The following is an 18,246-nucleotide window of genomic DNA, read 5'->3' as shown; positions in this document are numbered from 1 at the left end:
GCTTTGGTGGGGAAAGGTTCCCCTCATCAGGGGCTGGTGGCTGACTTCCTGGGAAGCCCCACAGACAGGAGGGCTTGGCCGGCACAGTTCCAAGCACAGGAGACGAGAGGTCCTAGCCCTGTCTGGGCAGGACAGTGGTCCGCCCTCCTGCGTGGACCAGCTCCCCTAGTGTCCCACCCACTAGGTCACCTCTGCCCCCTCTCAGGAAAGACCCCCAGTCTGAGAGCATGAGCCTGCTGCTCAGGGCCTGCTAAGTAACCTGTGGTTTTGTTTTGCCCTTGGCCCTGTGTCTCTAGGTGCAGGATATCGTCAAGCCAAATGCACCCCACACTTTCGTCATAATGGGAAGGAAGCGGTCCCTGGAGCTGCAGACTCGGTAAGGGTGGCTGTCCCAGCCTCTGCTGCTGTGGGAACAGCTTTGACCTGAGATTTTAGCAGACAGTTTTTTTTTTCTGAAAGGGATAACCTTGTGACGTGTTGTTTTGGGCTTATGTTATTCACTTATTTGTGGTTTACAATGTAACAGCTCTAAGGGGAAGTTGGTGAAAATTTAGCTGCTGTCTTCCTCCTTTTCTGCACCCCAGCAGACACTCTTAATCATCTTGGAGGTGTCTTTCCAGAACTTCTGGGTGTATGAACGTGTACTGAGTTTTAAAATCGCACATGGTTATTTATTATATAGCCCGTTCTGCCCCTTGCTGTAAGAAATCATTTCATATCCGAGCCCCGTTTCCATAAGCAGCATAATTCTCTGTTATGGGCAGTGGCCAGCTCCTGCTGACAGGCACCTAGGCTCTTCCTGCATCTTCATACTGTAGAAAGTGCTAGAAGCAGCGTCCTTGTGCCAGCTCTGTGCGTGTTTGTCAGCCTGTCTTTCAGGAAGTTTCCTGAAGTAGAATTCATTGGTCAGACAGTCGCACATCTGCTTTAGGCTTTGGTGGCTGTTGTCACACTACCCTGTAACTGATGCCAGGCTTGTGCTCTGAGGGGCAGGAGCGTACAGGAGATCCCGCCTCTCGTTTCCATGAGCAACGTGAGATCTTTATAACAACTGTTGTGGTCCAGGGAGGCGTTGATTTACATTCACTGCAGGGGGATCTGCATACCACACCTGGCCATATGTGATCCTGTCTAGACACATCTGACCCTATGTGGCCACACCTGACTCCACCTAGACATACCTGGGCACAGCTGACTCCTCCTGACACATTTGACTCCACCTGGCCACCCCTGCCCCACCTGGACACCCCTGCCCCACCTGGCCACCCCTGCCTGCACCTGGCCACCCCTGCCCACCTGGCCACACCTGCCCCCCCACCAACCTGGACACACTTGACTCCAGCTGGTCTCATGTGACCGCACCTGTCCCACCTGGACACACCTACCCGACCTGCACACCCTGACTCCAGCTGGTCTCACAGGACTGCACCTGCCCACAGTGTGCCAGAGCACTTGGGACGGTCCTCCAGCCCTTGAGCTGCACTGGGAGGCTGTGAGCAGCTGGGGCATGTGCTGCGGGACTGACAGGGGTCTGGTGATTGATGGTGTCTAAGACCGGTTGATAAAATACTGCTTTTGTTTTTATAGGACGGAAGAAGAGAAACAAGAATGGATTCAGGTGAAGCTTTTAAAATTTTGAAGTAATCGACCAAATTCTTGGGCGGTGTGGCCATTTCATGTTGCAGCAAGGGATAGAGTGGCCCAGGCATTGCCCACCCATGTGTCCCCTCGCAGTGATGACGTGACCCTCATTAAGTCCCTTCAGATGCCACAAGTCTTTCAATCGGCTCACGTGTTTGGCACCATAGTGAACAAATAAACACGGAAGGCCTGGAGGTGGGCAGGTGGGGACGTGGATCTCTGCCGTCTGGTGGGCCCAAGGGGAGCCCACGGCCAGCCGGCACGAGCAGCAGGTCACATGGAATGGGGAGGTGGCCAGTGTTCTGGGGCAGCCAGAGCAGACTTAGCCTGGATCAGCCACGGTGAGGACAAGGGGGACAGAGACTAAAGCCATGAGGGCAAAGGTCAGAGCAGGGGCTGAGGAAGGGAGCCCAGTGTAGCGCTGACCCGGAAGGCCTGTGGCTTCCAGAATTCTTAGAACAGAAATCTGGGCAAGGAGAGAAAAAGGAAATTCAAACAGAAACAAGGTGGGAATGCTGCTGTGGGAAATGGATGTGTGTCTGCAGGTCCGTACAGAATATCCGGGAAGCATCTGTGGCAGCCTAGACGCTGGCAGGCGGCGGGTGGTGTGGGTGGGGGGGTGGCACCTGGCATGCAGGGTGGGCCTGGGACCTGTGGATGGGGAGTAGAGACTTGGTTGGCCATGGGTGACCTGTGTCGGGTCGTGGGTCAGAGGGACGTGCGTGGCCATGGGATCCGTCCGTGAGGACTGAGGTGTGCTGGCCCCTTCCCTCCTGGATGTGCTCGCTGAGGGCCCTGGTTCTCTGTGGTTTCATCTCAGGTCATTGAGGCCACCATTGAGAGGCACAGGCAGAACAGCCAGACCTTCAAGGCCTTCAGCGGCTCCTTCGGCCAGGATGAGGACTCCTCTCTCGCCCCAGAGTCCCCTGTGAGCACCAGCGCCCTGGAGGCACAGCAGGGACCCTGAGGGGTGGGCACTAGGCCTGATGCAAGAGGGCTGGCGCCCCGGGGAAGGACCAGGGGCCAGCGTATGGGTGACATTCACTCACTGCCTGTCCCTTTCTGAGTACTGACACAGGGGCCATGGGGCTCAACAAGGTGGGTCAGTGCTTAGCTGGGCAGGAAGGAAGAATGGGCCTGGGTGACGCTGTGCATGAGGAGCTCGCTTGTCCCCACACGCAGGAGGCAGGGCCCTGCCCAGGGCCAGGTGCGGGCCGTGTCAACCGCAGCCACCCCTTAGGGGCCACCTCCTGTGGGCACAGTCATGAGTGCCTTCAGAGGAGGGGTCCCTCCCTCCCACCCCCCAGCAGAGGCACCCTTGAAACCAAGGGAAGCCCGGCCCAGCCTGGCCCCACAGCCTCGTGTCCCCGTGTCCCCATCACCAGGCCCGGCTGGCCCTCCCACAGCCTCACTGGGTCTGCCTGTCAGACCACTTAATATTTGCATCATATCTGTCCTTTATTTTCTGCTTCGTGAACACATTTTGAAAGAAAACTTTGCATCCGTCTCAGGCCACCTTAAGCAGAGGCAGCCTGGACTCCGAACCATCCCTGCGGCTACAGAGGGGCAGGAAGAGCCAGGCCCTCTCCCCTACCCTACACGGTGGGGCACAGACTCTGCAGGAGTGTCCCACGCTAGGCCCGGGAGGAGCGGTTCCCCAAAGTCCCAGCAAACACTGGGCCCCAGTAGACTCTTCCTGCCCCTGTGGTCAGGCAGAAGGGGTAGGGTTACGGCCACACTGGATGTCAGCGCAGGGCCGTGGAACCTGCACTCATGCTGACTGTCTTTGTCCCTTCCAGGTGGTGAGTGCCAGCTCTGAGGACCCTGCTGTGGCAGCCGGCGGTGGAGGGGGCACCACAGGGGTGAGTGACCCCTCCAGCTTCAGCAGGGGTGGAAAGTGGAGGGTGAGCTGGGACCAGGATGCCACCGCATTTGACCTGAGTCCCCTCAGTGACAGCCTCTGGCCCTGCTGGGAGAGGACTCGGGGGAGCCTGCTGGGACCCATGTGTCCATTGCCTGGGTTGGGTAGAGGTCACACAGCTGGGCTCTTTACCTCCTGTGAAAAGTGACTCAGGGCGGTGCCTGACCTTTAGGCCGCTGGGTCATCCAAAAGGGAAAGGTCAGCCCCCTGGCCCCAGGGCTCGGGAGGACAGGCAGGGGCGCTCTCAGGGAAGGCTCCTCGGAGGCGGTGTCTGACCCATGTCTTGGGCCCAGGAGGATGGAGGGAGGTCCTCCCTGCAGGCCCGGGAAGACAGTGGTGCCCGAGACCCCCACTCCAAGCCTGCTCACCTTCTTGCCACCTGGGGCCAGGCAGGCAGGGAAGGAGCGAGGTAGCCTGTGTCCCTGTCCCCACCCACGGACAGGGACAGGCCTCCTCTCCTCTGGCTGGTTGGGGGGTTAGGTAGGAGGGTGAGTGTGTGTGCCTGGCACTTTGTGAGTGTGGTTGTTGACCACTGGCCGACCAGTCGTGAACCCTGATGACAGCTGTGACCCAAGACACCAGGGGAGTGTTGCACCTGTGTGCCGGAGGGGACACTCCTGGGCAGGCTGGCGGGGAAGGGCTGGAGGCCCACACTTGGGCTGGCTGCCCAAGGGTTTGCTCCTGAGTCCCCCACGTCACATTCTGCGACCCGCCAGCCTCTCCGCTCCTTTCCCACGCCCTCACCTTCCAGGCTCACGTCCCCCTCCAGGTGCTGCCTTAAGTTGCTATTGAGTCTCCCTAATCCAACGTTGAAGCCCAGAGCTCGCCCAGTGAGGCCCTTGTGGATTGGTCGTTGTTCTGGGCGGCCCCATTTTGGAGAGAGGCTTGGGAGGCAGGCCTGGCTTCTGGCTCCTTCCTCGAGTTGGGAAGAGGGCATCTGAAGAAACTTTGGGGAGATGGCAGTTGTCTCCTTGGCCACAGGGAGCAAGGTTCCTGTCATGGCCTGAATTTTTAGTAAGAATACATTAGTCCCCTCCTCCCATCGTGGCCTTTGCTGGGAGGGGCAGGTGCACCTGGACACTGCAGCCTCCTGCTGCTTAGGAGAGTGGAATCTGGGCCCCCAGCCTGTGTCCTCGGGTACCAGGCGCTGGGAAAACCTTGAGAAGCTCCTGGGCCCCCAGGGAAGGAGGGGGCATTTGGGGGTCATGAGGGGTGCAGGGGCCAGGTGACAGGAGGAACCCCCTTATTCAAGTGGTACAGCTGCCTCATGGCGCTGGGGAACAGACGCAGTCCCCAGCAATTAGAGTTATTGAGTCAAGAAGGCTGAAAGGGGCATGGGCAGTGGGGAAGGGATGGTCTTGTCACCGCCCGTGAACTCCCTGAGGGACTTCCTGTGTCTGGCTTCACCCTCCTGACCCTCCCCTGGGCCTGTGCACCTGCTCGGGGCCCACGACATACAAACAATGCAGCAGACTGGCAGCTCCATACTTTTCTCACTGGTGCGTCCTATGAGCAGAGATGTTTCTGGACCTGGGGCAGCTCAGTGTGGGCAGAGCCCTGGCTGTACAGGGCCTGAGTGAGACCTCCTCTGGGCACCTGTACGGAAGGTGCTCAAAAAATGAGTTTTCATTCTGACACCGAAAGACTGACCCTTGCTACAGACGTAAGCTTACTCTTAGCACATTTAGAGAGGATGGCTAAGCCCATGCATGCTGTGCTGGTCTCATTTCCTGAGCCCTGGTGTCCTCAGACAGATGCTTCTGCAAGCCGCTTTTCCTAAGAGAAGCTAAACCCAAACCAGGAAGTTTCGCAAGTAGCTGAAGCCCTCAGTGTTCTGCAAGAGTCACGTGGCTCTTCACAGAGGCTTCCTGGGGCCCAGACGCATGGGGGGGGGAGCATGCGGAACCCTCTAAGGGAGTTCCTTGCCAAGCAAGGCCCTGCCCCCACCACCACCACGACGTGGCGCTGCCCTTCCACCCCGAGCCCAACCTCTGGGCTCATAGGACAGAGCTGCCCACAGGGAGCAGAGGGTCCGGGCAGGGTCCATGTCCACGCCCTGCAGGACCCTCGGGCAGGTGTGAGGTTCTTTCAGGGGCTGCTTGTCACGGCCACCTGTTGGGGGCAAACGTTTGCCTGAATGTTTCTCCTGCTTCTATGCCGTGGGACGAAAAACACCCAGTGAATCAGACCCCAGCGCCCTGGGCAGAGACCCCCTCCCGCATCCATGTTGGCATGTGGGGTGCTTTGGGTGGAGCCTTGCGGGTGCCACAGTTCTGTACTTGCCTGAGGACTTGGCCCAGGCCTTTCAGGTGTCGCGGCATCCAAACAGATGAGCACTGCTCTCATCCTCTCGTCTGATAACCTGACCACAGAGGGAGCCTGGTGAGCCAAGGAGACCCAGTCCCCGGCCTTGCGGGTGGGTTCCTGACCCCTCAGTGTCAGTGTTGGTGTCAGTGTCGGTGTTGGGAGCTGCGCGGCCTGGGGCGAGCCGCATCAAGACCAGACCGAGGGTGCTGGCGTGGGGCTACAGAATGCTCTCCAGAGAAGGCTGCTCCCCTCAGCCCCAGCCCCCAGCCTCCCTGTTGTGGAGCTGCCCTTGATTCTGCTGACCTTCAGGTGGTGCCCAGGCGCTCCAGCCCCACAGCATTCGCCTCCAGCTCTTACGGGCCAGCCCTCTCCGGCCCTCCTCCTGCCCCAACCCCCTGGGACACCCTGGAAGCCCACACGGACTCCCGGCTGTGATTTGTGGCTCTGGCCTTGGGCCAGCACACACATCCAGCTGCCCTGCTGTTCTCTGCTGGCCACTTGTGCCTCGTAGGCCCTTGGTGGGTCACCCTGGGGGGTGGTGGAGGGCAGGGTGGGGGCTTCTGGGCCATGGCATGCCTCAAGGATGACCACATTCCCCTTTCCTCTCCCTGCCCTGTGCCTCCGACCCCAGACCCGGTCCCTCCCACATCTGGCCCTGAGCAGTCCTGAGATAGTCTCCAGGAAAGGAGCCCTGAGTGAGGTGGGGAGAAATGGGAACATAGAAAGGGGGTTGGCAAAGTCAGTCAGGATCCACCTGCTATGATGGGGCTTAGGAGCCGTTGCTAACCCCACTGTACAGATGGGGGACCCTGAGGCTCGGAGAGATGATTCGTTCATGGTCTCGTGGCTGATGAGGGGCAGTGCAGGGGCTGGGGGCTGTACAACTCCTACCCAGATGGAGAAACCAAGGCTCAGCCAAGTGGCCTTGCTGAGCCCCCACTGAAGCCTCATGCTGTGCTGTCTGCACAGTGTGCACCTGCTCACACCTGCCTCCTGCTGGTGAGAAAGCCTTTGCCTTGAGGGTGCTGGGGTCCTGGACACAACTGAAGTCACGGTGACAAGGGGATGGGAGCCGAGCACGCAGACCCCGCTGTCCGTGGTGCAGACGGAACCTGGTGGGGCCGGGAGGCTGGGAGGGGGCTGCTCGCAGAGGCTGGTTTGCATTCTGCTTGTTTACTGGTTTCTTCCTCTTCTATAAGATGTTTCTGGTGAACAACGGAACAACTGCAGTCAGACTCGGGCTAGAAAGTTACCCTGGCCCCAAACAGCCAGTAGCAGCCCCCGGGCGTGCTTCCTGCAGCCTTGTCTCCGCTCACAAATAACCTTTCTGCCTGCCACCCTGCACGCGGGTCTTCTCCCTGAGCGGTGTCCGGGCAGCCTTCAGCAGTGCCCCCACTTGTCGTCTGACTGCACCTCTCACACAGGGGCTCCCTCCTTAGCGTTGGGCGACATCAGAGTTAGGAAGAAAAGTGGATACATTCGACAACAAAATCCTCGTCTGCAATCACTAAAGCAGTAGAGTAAAATGGAAACCCCTGCCCTCGCCCTCCGGACCCGACGCAGCCTGTTTAAACGAAAAGCGCTTTATGTTGTTCGTGTGACTTGTCCCAAAACTGTGTAACCTCTGTGAACACAAACCACATTCGTTTCCTGACTTCCTGTTGATCCCCTGGCAACCCCTGGGCGGGAGGGCCAGACCGCTTGGTGGAGGCTTCGTGGAGGCGGAGAGGGTGCAGTTGCCTGGTGCCCAGGTGGGCCCTGTGTGCCCCTGAGCCTCAGGCCAGCGGCACGGGCTCCAGGCAATGCAGGCCACGCCGGGCAGACCCCCCCTCCCCACCTGGGTGGCTGGGCACCGTCTTCTCAGACCCAGCAGGTTGTCACTGGCCTCCACGCAGGCAGAGTCGATCCAAGCAGAGATCCAGACCCCTTACACCCTTCCTGTGGGCCACAGTGACCCCAGGGCAGCCTGGGGGGTGGAGCTGGGCGGGAGCAGAGGCGACATGCTCTGCTCTGTCTTCTGCACCGCGAGCGTTTCGCTCTGCGCGTGCACTGCCCGCGTGCTCACCCAGCTGCCCCTGCGCCCTTGCCACCCCCGTAGCCCGAGCCGAGGAGAGGGTCTGCTAAGACCAGGCGCGACAAGGAGAAGCAGGGCTGCAGGAGCTGCGGCGAGACCTTCAACTCCATCACCAAGAGGAAGCACCGGTGCAAGCTGTGCGGGGCGGTGAGTCTGAGCGGTGGCTGGGAGCAGCGTCCCCTCCCCGCCCGCAGAGTGGTGCCCTGGAGCAGGCAGGCGACGGCCTGTCCCAAGTAGGGGCTCCCCTCCTTTCTCTGGTCCGCTCGCGTCTGGCCAGCGCTGTCGTGGCTGAAAAAGTGCCAGATTTGGAACCACAGAGCTCAGAGCTGGGTGTCCCGGGAGCTGGGGGATGAGGGTGACCTCATGCCCTGTGAGGAGGTGGGGGGGATGGGGTGGGGGGAGGCAGGTGCAGGGTGCAGGCGTGATGGGAGCTCCCTCCTGCCGCTTCGGTCCGGGTGCTCCAAGGGTGCTGACGGTTGGGTGGGCCTGTGGAATGTGAGGCCACCTTCAACCGGCACCCTGACTGATCACCGTCTCCATTTCTCCTCGCAGAGCCCCCACGACCCTTTCTCTTGAGGGTGGGGTTTTGAGTTTCACATTGGAAGGGAAAGTTGTGCCTGATGAAGTGTTCCTAGGTTAAGTCGTTAACATGGAACGTGTGTCAACAAGGGGTCTAAGCACAGAGCTGTCTTAGAACTGTTTTTTCCAGAACATACCAGCGGACTGTGCCTGGTCTGCTGTTCGCTGTCATGCCCTTGCATGAAACCTTGAGGCACTGGGGGAAGGAGAGGTAAATGGATGAGCCCTTAAGTGAACGGACAGGTGGATGAAGGGTGGGTGAGTGGACAGAGGATGGATGGATGGACGGTGGGTGGATGGTGGGTGGATAGATCGATGGATGAATGGATGGAGGGTGCCTGGGTGGGTGGATACGTGGGTGGATGCATGGATAGAGGATGGATGGATGAGTGGGTGGATGGTAGGCGGTTGGGTCATCATCCATCCACCCATTCACTTATTCAACCATCCTTAGAAATAGAAGTAGAAATCTAGTAGAAGTCATGGAAGTTGCTATGTCATAGGGTAACTTCATTTTCAATTTTTTTGAGGCGCCAAATATTTCTTTTCCACAGTGCCCACACCATTTTACATTCACAGCAATAATGCTGATGGCATCAGTTCCTCCGCATCCTCACCAACACTTACCTTCTGTGTTCTGAATAATAGCCATTCTGACTGATGTGAGGTGACATCTCATCATGGCTTTGATTTGCATTCCCCTGATGACAAGTGATGTTGAGCATCTTTCCATGTGCTTTGTGCCTCTTCCCAGTCTTCCTTCCGTGCACACACACCTCTTCCCAGTCTTCCACACAGACCCCTAGACCCTCCAGGTGAGGAGGCAAGTCCTGGATGCCCGGCAGGGGCCCGTACCAGGGTCCCTGTCCTCTGACGAGGCTCCTGCGGAGAAACCCTTCCCCTCTACATGCTGCGTCTCTCCTGGCCCTTTGGCCCTTTGGCCCTTCCAGCCTCTTCCTGGACAGTCTTCTGTCTGGAAGGTGAGGTCACAGGTGCCCTCTCCCTTATAGGTCATCTGTGGGAAGTGCTCCGAGTTCAAGGCTGAGAACGGCAGGCAGAGCCGAGTCTGCCGAGAGTGTTTCCTGACCCAGCAGGTAGCACCTGAGACCCCCAGCCCTGAGGCGGTGCCCGAGGACCCCAAGCACAGCACAGAGGTGGGCGGGGCCAGTGAACGTCCTGGACAGGAGCCCCTGTCCCTGGCACGGTGTAGACCATGCTCCCAGAGCTGTTGGCTTCCCTTGGGCTGGGACAGAGGGTGTGTGTGTGTTCAGTGTGTGCTCATATGCACACGGTGTGTGCGTGTGCTCAGTGTGTGTGTTCATGTGCACATGGTGTGTGTGTGTGTGTGTGTGTATGGTGTGTGCATTCAGCTGAAACACAGCCCTTCCCTGTGAGCCACACCCTGGTTCCTGCTGTTCTGTTCTTCCCTACTCTGTCTTTATTTTTCTCCTGGACCCACTGGTGGCCTCACTCTCCTAGAGGGTCCAGCCTGCTAGCAAGACGCCTTGTGGTGACCTGGAGTGGGTCAGGCCAGCCCGGGACCTTGTCCAGTCTGCTCCCAGAAGGCCAGGCCTGGCGCTTTTACCCCCACCCCCGCCCATAAGGATGCCACCTGCAGGGAGGCTGCGCCTGACCCATCCTTTGTGTCTCCAGAAGGCGGCGGCTGTGGATGCCCAGCCCAGCCTGCTCTGTGGTCACCTGCGGGTGTCAGACAGCGGTGACGCTTGGAGCGAGGTGTGGGCTACCATCCCCGCGTCGGAGCCCCTGGAGCTGGTGCTGCACCTGCAGGGAGGCAGCCAGGTGTGTGCCCGCACCCCCTGCCCCTGGGGTTGTCCTGGGGGGCGTGTCCCGGTTCCCACAGCCCAGAGGGGCCTGGGCCACACTGCCCGGGACCAACCCCGCTCAGACTTGTGTGATCTGGGGCCTCTGTTTCCCCGGCTGCTCTGAGTCACCCCTCTGCTGCCCGCCGGTGGGAAGGAGTGGTCAGCGGTGCCTGGACCACAGAGGCCTGGGTGCCAACCCACCTCTCCTTTGCTGCAGGCTGGCCGGCCGCCACGCACCATCCCCCTCTCGGGCTGCACAGTGAGCGTGCCGGACCCCACGGAGACTCTGGACACCGGGCATGTGTGGCGGCTACAGCAGGCCCAGCAGGCCCTGTACCTGAGCACCCCGTCGGCAGAGCAGCAGCAGCGGTGGCTGGAGGCCCTGAGCGCAGCTGCCCGTGGAGACCCGGCTCGGGCCTTCCCAGGGGCCCCGTGAGCTGAGCCTCTGCCAGGTGTCCCCGCTCCGCAGCCACCACGGTGGGGCCTGTTGTCACCTTGGAGGTGGCGTCGGAGGCCGCATGCAGGTGCAAAGGGCTCGGACCGCTGGGGGTGGCCAGGTCACAGGGTGCTTGACCCTGAAGGGACCTCTCAGAAGTGGAGGAAACAGGCCCAGAGGGGGCAGCTGCCCACCCAGCATGTCTCCGCAAAGAGCCTGGTTCTGCCCTCGGCCCCAGCTGTGTGGCCTGGAATGAGGGTGCTGGCAGACTGTCTGGTGTGGGGCACCAGCTCTGGAAGGCAGAAGGAGCGACTTGGGGGTACCCAGGGCCTGGTGGAGGTCTGTAGTCCTGCCTTCCCTCTCTGCTGCCCCACCCCCGCGCCATCCACACCGTCTGTACCCATGAGCTGAACTGTGACTGGTGGGGACTCCACCCCTCCTCCACCCTGTCCGGGCCCCGAGGCCCACCTCCCCATTCGGACTGGCTGGTGGTCAGCCTGGGCCATCCCTGCGGGACCTCCCTGAGAAAGTCAGCGGAGGCCAGCAGAGGCCTGAGTTGTGTGTGCAGCCAGCGGCAGGACCTGCTTGTCTGCAGAAATAAATGCTGGCAGCCCGCAGGTGGGCACGGCCTCAGGGCAGGGGCGCCAGGTGGGGAAAGAGGGTGACAGCACAGCTAGGCCTGGGGGTATGGGGCCCACCCTGTGGCGCAGTGTAGGGCCTGGGGCCCAGCCAGCCCCTCCCCCTGGTCCCACCTGGTCCCCTTCCCCCCACACCCATGACTTCTGCTCTCTGTGTGGTGACTGAGCACCCACTGTGTCCGCAGGACCTACTGGGCCCTTCTCTCCAGGATGTGCCCACTTGACGGCTAAGGAAACTGCGTCCTATCACCCCAGACCCAGGGGGTGGCCGGAAGTGACCCACTGGGAATAGCAGCATTCCGTGGGGTGGGAGGAAACTAGCCCCCCCCCCACAGTAGGTGCCCAAGGAGGGGTCCTCACAGCTGCCCCCCATGAGTTCTCTGAGCCGGGGCAGACCCGGCCCTCTCCTCCTGCCCACCAGCCTGGAGTCCCCACACGCAGGTTTCCACAGTGATCCCAGTGGGGGGCCCTTTCCTCACTGGGCAACCTTGAGGGTCCGCTGGGAGTTATGTTCCACAACAGTCCATCAGAGAGCCCCGGGGCCCGTGGATTTTGGACGAGACACTGGGAAGGACTCCAGCAGCCACAAGACATGGTGCCTCGGGGTTTGGGAGGAACAGAATCCGGAGCGGAGGACACCCCAGGGCGGGTGCTACAGGAAGAGCGTTCAAGCCTAGGGCAGGGCCACGAGGGGCCAGCAGGTCATAGGTGGGGAGCAGAGCAGGCTGGAGACCCCAGGGCCTGGTCTCCCCAAGGTGTCCCTTGGTGTTGCTCTGAGAGGTGGGGGCCACGGGGCGGGCCTGGGAGTGTGACTAGATCTGTCTGGCAGCAGCAGGGTTGTGGGGGCACAGATAGAGACAGGGCCCCGGGTCCCCAGTGGGTCTCCAGGAAAACCCCTGTGATGGGCAAGTTGGAGGCTGCAGCTCCTGGCATTTAAAGAGATGAAACGCCAGTGTTCTTGTGAAACATCCTGATAAAAGTTAGCAACTACCACAGTCTGAAGTCACAGGTGGGTGGCGGTGAGCAGCCCCGAGGAGGCAGGTCTGTCCCCAGGGGCCCCTCCTGCCCTGAAGCCCAGGGCCTGGGCACACTCCCCTGCCCACCCACGGAGGGTCCTGAGCAATGCCAGACGGTACGGGACATGGTCTCAGTCCCTGCCTGCCTAGCCTGATGCCACGCATAGGGGCTGTGGTTGGAGCAAGGGGGTCTACCTGAGCAGGTGTCCACAGGAGGAAGGGTAGCTAGCAGTCGGAGCCCAGGCTCCCATCGTGGGTGCCAGGGCCCACTGACCACCCCACCGTGGGAACATGTGTCCTCACCAGGCCCAGAGGGGGAAATACACTTGCCTGAGGTCACACAGTGAGGTAGGGACTTGGCTGGGTGTCGTCCACCTGTTCGTGCCGGGCATTGCTCGCATGCCTCCTCTGTGCCACCACTGGATTTCTGGGACTGGGGGGTCAGACAACACCCTGCAGCGTCTGGCCCTTCCACACGTCCAGCCTCATTTTCTCCTGTTCCCCACACCCAGGTGTGCCTGGCTCCGGCCCTGGACCTTTATTAGAACGTACCCGCCTCCTTCCCACCTCCCTGTCGGCCCTTTTGAGACCGTGCTGGATGTACCTGTGCCCGGTCTCTACTTTTTGCTTGGATACTTGCCCTTTTTAACCTGTCTCTCCATCCAGCACGGAAGCTCCCGGGGCAGCACGGTACACCCACAACGGTGCCTGCCTCCTAGCAGGTGCTCAGTTGGTATCTGCCAACAGGATTGGTGAAGGCTTGGGGACGCTGTTCTTTCCGTGTGGCCCCTGAACACCTTGGGCCTGGGATCTTTGTTTTACGGAGGAAACTGAGGCTCAGAAAGACCCAGTGGCTGCCTCCCCCGTGGTCTCCGGGACTCAGGGGCAGAGCCAGCTTATCCTTGGGCGTCTGGTCCCATTGCAGAGATTGGCACGATGAGACCTGAGGGGACAGCATGCCCCAGAATACTGGCAGAGGGGCATTTGGGTCCACTTGCAGCTATGCCTGTCCCCCAGGGGGACACTGAGGTGGCAGGATCAGCCCCTGAAGCCCCAGCTCATGCCAGACCCCACAGCTGAGGACTTGAGGTGCTCTAGCTGTGGCTCCCACACCTCCTGGGGCCTGACGGTCCTGGCACCGGGCATCCAGGGAGAGGGCGGGCTCGGCTCCCCCAGAGCTGTTTGCACGTATCTGCAGGTGAGCCCCTTCGGATCCTTCCAGGAGGCCCAGCTGGGAACCGAGGCTGTCATGGACCCCAACTCCCGTTCCTTTCAGGCACCACCCCCCCATACACAGGGCTCCCGGTGGGCAGGGTCAGCTGGTGGTCACCTCCGATATCTGACATGGGGAGGAAAGGGTCATGAAGCCTCCCAGAACAGCACCTGAGTCCTTCACACCCTCCCCTTGTGGGACTCTACCCCCTCTGCATCCTGGTTCCCACCCAGCCACCTAGTACACCCAGGAAGGAGGTCTGTGTGCCCCAGGTGCATGTCCATGTGGGCAGTGCTCGAGAGGCGGTCGGTCCAGGTGTATCCACCTGTCAGCACTCTCTCTTTCTCCAGATGATGCAGCTGTGATCCCTAGGGGGCTCCAAGTGGTCCCCAGGGGAGTCTCAAGGGTGCCAGGGGGCTCCAGGCTGTCCTGGCAGGTCTCCGGGTGGTCCCTGAGGGGTTCTGGTGTTCTGAACACCTGCTGTGAGGAGAGGCACGGCTGCTCCCTGACCAAACACCCTCGCACCCACCAGGGCTCCACTTTATGAGGGAGACAACTGAGAGCCCAAAACGGTGAGTGGGGTCAGGGCAGGTTGTGGGGAGGAGCCTGGCGCCCACCCCACATTCTGCACATTCCATCCTGGAAAAACGGCCGCCTCTGCCCTGCTGGCTCCCAGGACTGCCAGGCTAGGCCTGGCCCCACCAGCTCTGTGGACTAATGGGTGTGGTGCCCGCTTACGGGTGCACAGAGCGGATGGAGGCGCTGAACCCAGGAAAGCGCAGCCCCCCAGCCTACTCGTGGGAAGCCTTGTGTGCAGCACTCCTGGTTGGTCCCAGGGGGCCCAGCGTTGGGCATGAGGGGGCCAGAGGGCCCTCCTGGAACAGGAAGGAAGGGCCTCTGGGGGCCTAGGGAATAGAGCCATCTCCAGCCTCACCTGAAGCTGCTGTGGGAGAATGAAGCGTGTGCCATAAGGTTTCTGCTCTGTGTTGCCTGCCTTACCCCACAGCCACCGTCTGTAGGGACCAGCCTGCGGCCGCCAAGATGTCCCCCGCCAGAATCCACACCGGCAGTACCTCTGAGGGGGACAAAGTTGTCCCCCTTCCTGCCAAGGCCGCTCTGCCTGCTGTGACACATGTCCCCCTCCCTGACAGGCCCCCCCTCCCTGTGCCTTATAAAACCCAGGCAAGCAAGTAATGCCCCCGAAACACAATGTCTGCCCCCAAAGGGGCCCCAGAAAACTGACAACTGAGCAGCCCATCCAGGGTCATCCCCAGAGCAGGAAGTGTGTGCGGCCCCCGGCCCAGAACCTACAGCAGCCTCTCCTGTGTCCTCCCAAAACCTGGGACCAAGGGGCCACCGCCCTCTCCCGCACGCAGGGGTGCGCTACGGCTCAGCACGGGGAGGTCCCCAGGAGATCAGAGCAGGGGCTGTGTCAGGTTTCTCTCAGTAGCAGATCCTGTTATGTGGATTGAACGCAAGGAGTTTATTGAGGAGGCCACCTAGAAAGAGCTGTGTGGGTGGAGAATGAGATGGAGAAGGGCAGAGAGCCAACACAGGTGTCTCGGGTTGAATGGTGTCTGTTACCTCCAAGTTCTCGTCCATCCGGAACCTCAAAAGGTGACATTATTTGCAATAAGGTCTTTGCAGATGTTGCTGGTTAAGCACAGAGCAGGGCCCCAAACCCAGTAAGTGCTTATCAGAAGAGGAGAGGACATTCCGGAAGGCCCCCCACACTCCCAGGGGGAGTGTGGCCTTGCCCTCACCCTAACCCCAGACTCCCTGCCTCCAGAACCAAGAGAGAGTAAATTTCTGCTGTTTTAATCCCCTTAATTTCTGTCGTTGCCAACTTTGTGGCCTTTTGCACGGCAGCTCCAACAAACAGGTTCTGTGTGATACGGGACGGGCTGTGTGACTAACACCCCAAACCGAGTGGCTGTGGAGTTGCGGACGGACGGGAGGAGTGTGGGGCGCGCTCCCACTAGAAACGCGGGCGATGAGGGCACCCCCGGTGAGAGCTGAGACGGGAGGGAGGGGAGGCCACCCTTGCCTCAGGTGGAAAGTAGAGCTGGATGTTAGCTGAGGACAAATCGGGGAGGGGCCCTTGGGCAGAAGGGAACCTGCTGGGGTGTTGACTCAGGAAGTGCACTGTTCAGAGACTGTGGTCTGAAGAGACCCGAGGTGCTGCTGGAGAGATCGGGGCTGTGACCCCCCCGAGTCTGACAAAGGGGCAGAGCTGGGATCACCAGGCGAGGCCTGTGGGGCCCCTTGTCTGGCGGCGTGAACCCCTGTGCGGCGCCCAGGCTTGTGAGGACAAAAGCATCAGGCCCTGAAGTCTCTGCGGCTCACGCTGCTGGGCTTCCGACTGGCGGTTTGGGTAATTTCGGAGGCCGTCTGATACCCGGCCTGGGGTGACTAGGGCAGGTGGACAGGGCCAGGGGGCAAGGAGGTGGCTGTGGCTCTGCACAGGCTGGCCTGCAGGTGAAGGCAGCCCCGGGGGCATCCTTTACCATCTCCAAGCACTGGGTGGGGGGCGGGGGGCGCCCCCAGGGTCAGCACGCCTGGCAAAGCCTCAGATCACAGAAAATGAAAGGCCATCGGGAGGAGCCTTGGGGAGCCTCGGGCCCCGAGGGGCTTGGCTGAGAGGCCACGGGGCGGAGGGGGGTGCACAGGCAGCCCCTGCCACAGACAACCTGCCCAAAGCACCACAGCAGCACCAGGGTCTGAGCTCAAGGTCGCTGATGGTCTGGGCCAGAGCTCCACCTGGTGAGTGAAGAGAAAGAACAGAAGGGGAGTTTGCCCGAGGTGCCACCAGCACTACCCACCTGAAGCAGCTCTCGTCCGTGGACTCTGCTGGTGACGGCTGCCCTGTGCCTGGCAGAGATGAACCATGTGTGGTCCCTGCACTCCGGGTGGAATCTGTCTGCTCGTGGCCTCCTCAGCCCAGCCCAGCCAGGGCAGTAGGGAGGCCTTCTTGCAGGAGGTGGTACTGAGGCTGAGATGGAAACACCAGCAGAGCCGCAGGGCTGGATGAGATGACAGAAGGCTTCGCTCCCAGGCCCTGTGGACCCGGGAGATCAGGGAAACGGCAGCCAGAGCAGCCCCAGGCGGCACTCCATGACCGGCTAAGAGGACACAGAGGCAAGAGGGCTGAGCAGGCACCATGCAGCCTAATCACCCCTTTGAGTCTGGCTTGCAGAGGTGAGGTGATGGCCACCCCCTGTAGGACCCGGGAGTCTCCAGCCTCTGAAGACTGCAGCAGCACGCTTCCCACAAAGGATTGCGGTGCTCAGTTGAGCGTGTTGTCCACTGTGCAAAGGCCCCGCTGAGCATGTAGCCACACTGAAATCCAGCCTGTGCTCACCATCAGGGCCTTGGCCCTCACTGACTGGGTTAGCCTCAGTGTCTCTCCTGGCCTCTGTGAGCCTCACAGAGGAGCTGGAAACGAGGTGGTCTCCAAGGATCTCAGGAGCATGGTGGTGCAGGGGACAAGGGAGAAAAGAGAGCAGCAAAACCCGGATGGCCGTGAGCATGGAACCACCCAGGCTGAGAGGGGCCACTGTCAGGAATGCAGTCAAGAGATGCCCTCATCTCTGGTCGTGGGCTGTGCCCACATGCCCTCAGCCGGCCTCGCTCCAGGTGGCTAGATGGACAAAGTACACATTCCTCTGAACAGTCTAGAAAATACAGATGAACATCTGGACGATGTGACCCGCGTCCCCTCCAGCGCTAACGCCCAGTCCTCCGGAGCCCTGGGTCGGCTGATGCGTGTCTGTGTCCCTCGGAACTCAGCGGGGTCGCACCCACATTTGGGGTCTGAATCTGATCCTACTCTGTGATTTGGGAACAGCTGCTGGTGTGCCTGGCGGATACGCAAGGAGCGTTTGGGACAAGCTGGCCCAGTGCCCGGGCCCCCATGTGGCTCTCAAACTTGCTGAGGATCGTACCACTGAGAGGTGAGGTCTGTCTCGCTCCTTGAACCCGAGCTCCACGGCCGCTTGATGGACAGAACAGAACACAAGCGAGTTCCAGGCCACACTTACAGAAAGGGGCAACTCCCACTCCCCGTGTTCTGGGACACGTGCTCCCGGGAGCCAGCACCATGCTGCGTGGAAGCCCCAGCAGCCCCCGGTGAGCCCTCTGCAGCCGGGCCTGGATGCAGATGCATGAGCAGAAATGACCGTCGTGAGCATTGCCACTGCCGTGCAGCGGCACGTCCCTGGAGCCCTGGAGCCCCAGCAGTGGTCAGGCCCGTGGCACACCTCTGCCTCACTGCAGCAGTTGGCCCAAGGACAAGTGAGCACGTGGTCCAGCGCGTCCCTGGGAAGCAGTGTTGGGACGCTGGGAGGGTGGCCCCCCTGCCCAGGGACCCAGAGCCCCAAGGGCTTTCAGAACTCGTCACCATGGCCCCTGGGCCAACGCTGGGGTTCTGTCTCTTGTAGCCGCCCGGGGCAGCCACTTAGCAAAATGCGTCAGTCACAGTCTTGAGCCTCAGTTTCTCACCCATTAAATGAAGACAGCACAGTGCTCAAGATGGTTACTGGGAAGCGTGGTCATCAGCACAGAGAGTGCTGGGGCAGGGGCAGGTGTGCAGCCTGGCC

The 18,246-nt window shown here is 60.8% G+C and overlaps 1 protein-coding gene across 8 annotated transcripts in view; it reads left to right on the top strand.

Moving 5' to 3' along the window:
• The window catches only part of FGD3 (FYVE, RhoGEF and PH domain containing 3), a 55,760-nt gene extending 40,284 nt beyond the window's left edge, over window positions 1–15,476 (top strand). For 5 of the 8 annotated variants that reach the window (XM_053205427.1, XM_053205429.1, XM_053205425.1 and 2 more), the window contains exons 11-18: window positions 297–376; window positions 1,588–1,618; window positions 2,462–2,569; window positions 3,441–3,503; window positions 7,968–8,090; window positions 9,533–9,676; window positions 10,176–10,322; window positions 10,563–15,476. In XM_053205427.1, coding sequence (XP_053061402.1) covers window positions 297–376; window positions 1,588–1,618; window positions 2,462–2,569; window positions 3,441–3,503; window positions 7,968–8,090; window positions 9,533–9,676; window positions 10,176–10,322; window positions 10,563–10,781 — 915 coding nt within the window. In that variant the 3' untranslated portion in view covers window positions 10,782–15,476. The remainder of the gene's footprint in view (window positions 1–296; window positions 377–1,587; window positions 1,619–2,461; window positions 2,570–3,440; window positions 3,504–7,967; window positions 8,091–9,532; window positions 9,677–10,175; window positions 10,323–10,562) is intronic. The other 3 variants (XM_053205432.1, XM_053205431.1, XM_053205430.1) reach the window with 3 other exon arrangements.
• Window positions 15,477–18,246: the final 2,770 nt, after the last annotated feature.

The sequence above is a fragment of the Acinonyx jubatus genome, chromosome D4, assembly GCF_027475565.1.
Source record: "Acinonyx jubatus isolate Ajub_Pintada_27869175 chromosome D4, VMU_Ajub_asm_v1.0, whole genome shotgun sequence".
Classification (NCBI taxonomy): Eukaryota; Metazoa; Chordata; class Mammalia; order Carnivora; family Felidae; genus Acinonyx; species Acinonyx jubatus.
Note: the sequence above shows the minus strand (reverse complement) of the source record. Positions and strands in the feature narration are given on the sequence as shown.